General features: G+C 32.8%; 1 protein-coding gene across 1 annotated transcript; it reads right to left on the bottom strand.

Moving 5' to 3' along the window:
• LOC110692268 lies at positions 1 to 4299 on the bottom strand. Its single transcript, XM_021869269.1, has 2 exons — positions 4088 to 4299; positions 1 to 1042 (listed from the first exon to the last, which is right to left on the bottom strand). Exons 1-2 carry the CDS (start codon positions 4297 to 4299, stop codon positions 1 to 3), a joined length of 1254 nt encoding a protein of 417 aa, XP_021724961.1.
• Between the last annotated feature and the right edge of the window lie 663 nt (positions 4300 to 4962).

Below are 4962 nucleotides of genomic sequence, written 5' to 3' on the forward strand. Positions count from 1 at the left end.
TTAACACTTTGTTTCATTTATTTTGACCGTTACCTTAGTCTTAGCAGGCACAGGGACTGTATAAGTCGACGTAAGTTGCTTGGAATGGTCTTCAGATATTCCTCGAGTCCAAGTTCTGGTGTACGCAGCACTAAGCTTGAATGTTGCCTCAGAAAAGAAAGGGACGCCGGCAGTCAGAGTTGCCTCGGTTCCTATTTCAAGCTGATCACTTGAACCCCAAGTACCGGAATGAGTTTTAGTATAAGAAAATCCTTGTGAAAGCTCATGTTTTTCATCAGTTCCGTTAACAACTGATATAGCTGCAGTTTGGCATACCTCTTTGCCGTAAATCTTTGCATCTTTAAATTGAAATTGGACATCCATTCTCCTAGCAAACACAGGCTCTCCCACTACAAACCGACCTTGGTGTTCTACATAGCTTTCGTTACAAGCTCTTAACCAGCTGATCCCATTTTCATCCTCCACTCTCTTGCAGAACTGACCGGCTTCATTTCGCAACGCAATGACATTGTCACCAACCTTAACAACCTTAAATATTTCGTTTCGGTTGTACTTCTCCGGTTCTATTGAGGCAACATCAGCCACAATCCAACCGTTATCACCATATCTCAGAAACTTCTTAGTATGTGACGATTTGATACGAATTTCTGCGTGTCTATTTTCAATGATCTCATAATGTGACACTTGATCGATGTTATCATCACGAGTAAACGAGTTGTACGGTACCTCACCAGCCATATGATAACTCAAATACTTACCATTATCGCCTTTGAATGAAACACGTTTAGGCAGTCTTACTATCGCCTCAACATCAACTGTTAGAACTGAGCCGACTGCTACATCACCAGGACCAGGTAAAATCAAAGGGCCATGAATATCTCCGTTCCAGTCAAAAGAAACTAGCTTCCCAGTCCCAGTATGATAAAAATCAAGAAGCTCACGCTCTCTCGGTTCAACTCTAAACAACGTACAGCTCCATTTTGCGATGTTTTCCTTGCGTTCACTCGCTGCAGCAGCAATTAGCTCACTCTCTTCAGATTTTCTGCATCCATAATATTATATGTTACAATGACAACCAAGGCTATAATCAGAATTAGGAATTAATTATCTAGGACCTTAGGTCAATTTAATCAAACGACATGCTTCTCGTGTTATTACATACTAGTAATTACGTTTTCATCGTAATATTTTAAAGTGGGAAAGAGAGGGAAAACGAATATGTGGGACCCACAATGACGTCATCTGAGAAAGAGATGGGATTTTCAAAAGTTTAGGAAAAAAATAGGTGGTAAAATTAAAAAAAAAAAATAAAAAATTGAGGTGTTATTTTCAATTTTGGCAACAATAGATGGTGGTATTTATCAAATTTTCCTAAATTATAATTTCAAACCATTCAAAGTGGAATTCGTCCTTTGCAAATACTTATAAATGAGATTGTTGTAGAGATTTTTTTAATGAACAGAAACCTAAAATAAAAAAAGGGCTTTTTGTGAGAAACATCTACTAAAACCCAGGCCATATTTTGCAAGAAACTACTTAATAAAAAAACGTTGTAGTAAACTACCAAATAAATGTAAAATGTTGTAAAAAACTACCTAAGAAAAGGTAAAATGTTGTAAAATACTACCTACACCGAATTTCCACCGACGATCGACCTCAAAACACTTCCAAAATCACCACTTTCATTCACAAAACTACCTTTTAACCCTTAAACCACCACCTCTAACCTTAAAAACCACCATCATAAAGCACTAATCTACCCTCACCAACTCGGAACATCCTCCAACCATTCCGAAATTAACCTTACCACCTTGAAAACCAACCCTCACGGTGGTTTTGGGGGTATTCTAAGGTGGATTAACATCCTAAAATTAAGTCAGCGGTAGAATTTCGGTCAAATGTAGTATATTACAACATTTTATCTTTTATTAGGTAGTTTATTACAACATTTTTTTTATTAGGTAGTTTCTCACAAATTTTAGGCTTTATTAGGTAGTTTTTTCACTAAATATCCAATCAAAAATTAAAAAAACAATAAAGCAAAAACACAATTTGTTTCCCAATTTTTATCCTGAATTTAGTTTGGATTTACAAATTTATCAACAACTAACATTGATTTTGGAAATGGGGAGCTAATATATGACGTGATTGAGGAATAATATGAACCATGATGAACAATTTTAATTTTTTGATTTCTAGTTTAACTATAATTATAAATTTGAAAATTAATTAATATTATAAAAATAGACTTTCATAATTTAAAACTATGTATTTCTTAAAAAAAAAATACATGTATTAAAAAGAATACATACAAAAATAAAATTTTAATACATTATGGACATTAAAAATAATTCAAAATGATAATAAAAATACTAAATACAGGCCAATTAAAGTTAGCAACATCAACAAATTGTTGTGTCATTTTTAAAGAATGGCATTATTGTAGAATTTTTGGTTGAACATTGACTTATATTTAATTATATAGAGACTTCTTCTTACTCTATTCTAAAGTAGGATTATTTTTGGAGGGAATTTTCCCTCCTAAACTCAATTTTTTTTAAAAAAAAAAGCATTAAAAATTTTATTATAGGTATTTATAGTTATATTTTTTTTAAATACCTACTATTATAATTGACTATATGTTATATTTCTCTAAAACTTTTATATCATAAGAATCAATAATTTAAATTATCGAGCATAGCTCGGGTATTATATATAGGAAAAATTTTAAAATAACACCATAAATTTCTCTAAAATTTGATTATAACACCACAAATTTTCAAACTTTTATTATAACACCACAAAAAAAAAAAAAATAGGATTTCACCACCATCTAACGGTTTTTTGGATGGAATCCGTTAGTGGGATCCACTCGTTACACGTGTCACTACTCCACTCGTTTAAAAAAACTAAAAATAAATACACAAACCCTAACCCAGCCACCATCCCACCACCGACAATCTAACCTCCGCCCCCTCCACTAAAAGCCTCCTCCCCATCCCACCTCGCCTATTGTCGGTACCCCGACCTGTAATCACCTGTATTTTTGAATATTTTATAAACGAAATTTATTTTATTTATAATATTAGGAAAATTTGTCAAATAACACCTTTAATAACCTTTACCTTATAATTTTTTTTTTGTTAAAACACACCTAAAATCAGTTTTTTTTTTTTTTTTTTTTTGCAAAAACACACCTTACCCCGGTTGACTTTTAACGACATTGACCCCCTCACGTGAGTGTCACGTGCTTAGAATACCCCATTACTCTCTCCTCACAACCACCACAACCACATCTTAGCCAACCCTAGCCGCCACTAGAACCACCCCTCAGTCGCGGACACCACCACCCATCAACCTAGCGGCCATAAGATATGAATGGTTGAATTTGTGCATTGACAAACATGACTAAAGAAACGTGTCAACTAAAAAAGAAATGGAGGAAGTACTATATTAAATCGGAAATAATACTCCAAATACCCCATTTACCTCTTATTTTATTTAAAGTCAATTAAATTGCCTAAAACTATGTGCCGGTCAAACTGTAACACTTTAAATATATTTAACAGACTACAAGGAGATTATTTTGCTGCCTTTAAATATATTTACCCAAACTAGACACAATAATATTCATGTAGTCTAAATGAAAAGTAGGAATAAATAAATAAATAAATAAATAAATAGTACGTAAAATAAAATGCATGGAATGAAGTTTCCCTCCGTGTTTTAATAAGTGTTACACTTATCAAATTCGGCCGTATTTTAATTAGTGTTACACTTTCTTTTTTGGCATAAAATTACATTAAAATATTATATCTCTCTCCTCTCATGGTCTCCACTCAAACCCACTAGGCCACTACTACTTTTTTTACGTAGTATATATTATATTTTTCCTCTCACATTCATTACTTTTCAATAAACTATTAACTCTAATATCTTTCTTTTACAATTTTTTAATACTCCAAATACCCCACTTACCTCTTATTTTATTTAAAGTCAATTAAATTGCCTAAAACTATGTGCCGGTCAAACTGTAACACTTAGAAAAACACGGAGGGAGTATGTAAAATTGTTAAGGAATAATGACCTGCATAGGTACATATTGTTGTAGCGAGATTTTATGTGCACAAGACCATCGCTCGCCGGCTCAACAGCGAACCTTGCAAATGAGTCGAAAACACTAGCCGTTTCAGACAACACAAGACAACCTTGCCGGTTACCTTCTGTCGTCTCAATCACTACGTAACAACCTTCAGGTAGTGCGGTTCGAATAGCAAATGACAGAGGCAAAATCCCCATTTCTTTTTCTTAGGGTTCGTTTGGCATCACATTGGTTTTCTGTTTTTTGGTTTTTTATTTTTTAAAATCATATGATACATATCATATAATGAATAAAAAATTAGTCAAACTTATTAAAATCATGATAATTTTGAAAACTGACAACAGAAAAGTGAAAACACTTTTTTCTTGTTTCCTGTTTTTGGTTTTTGGTTTTCAAAAAAACTGAAAACTAAAAACAAAAAACAATGTCAAACAAGCCCTTAGCTTATTGTTTTTATTTTGAGATTTTTTGTTGCCTGAATTGGTAGCACGATGCCATATTTATAGGCAAAACCACAATCATTGAAATATGATGGTATGGCCTGAATTGGTAGCGCAATGCCCTATTCATACACAAAAGAACAATTAGTCAAGATAAGATGACATGGCCTATTGGCCTGGTTTGTAATTTGATCGTAAGACTGATATTGATTTATTTATTTATTTATTTATTTATTGAAACCTAATATTGCTAGTTCGTTGCTACCACTCATTTTAATTAATTTAAGTAGTGTGAATCCTTTGTGTTTTTTCACATTGTAAGATTTTGTACTTATTTAACTATGGAACCATAAAATGTGGAGCATAACAAACTATACTTATCTCAACAAAAGTTGCTAACAACGTTATTGTCCACAATTA

This window comes from Chenopodium quinoa, unplaced genomic scaffold (genome assembly GCF_001683475.1).
Source record: "Chenopodium quinoa cultivar QQ74 unplaced genomic scaffold, ASM168347v1, whole genome shotgun sequence".
NCBI classification, from domain to species: Eukaryota; Viridiplantae; Streptophyta; class Magnoliopsida; order Caryophyllales; family Amaranthaceae; genus Chenopodium; species Chenopodium quinoa.

Coding starts and splice junctions, on each gene's coding strand:
- LOC110692268 (XM_021869269.1), bottom strand. CDS start 4,299: ATGGGGATTTTGCCTCTGTCATTTGCTATTCGAACCGCACTACCTGAA. Junction 1,043..4,087: donor AACAATATGTACCTATGCAG/GTCATTATTCCT, acceptor TTATGGATGCAG/AAAATCTGAAGAGAGTGAGC.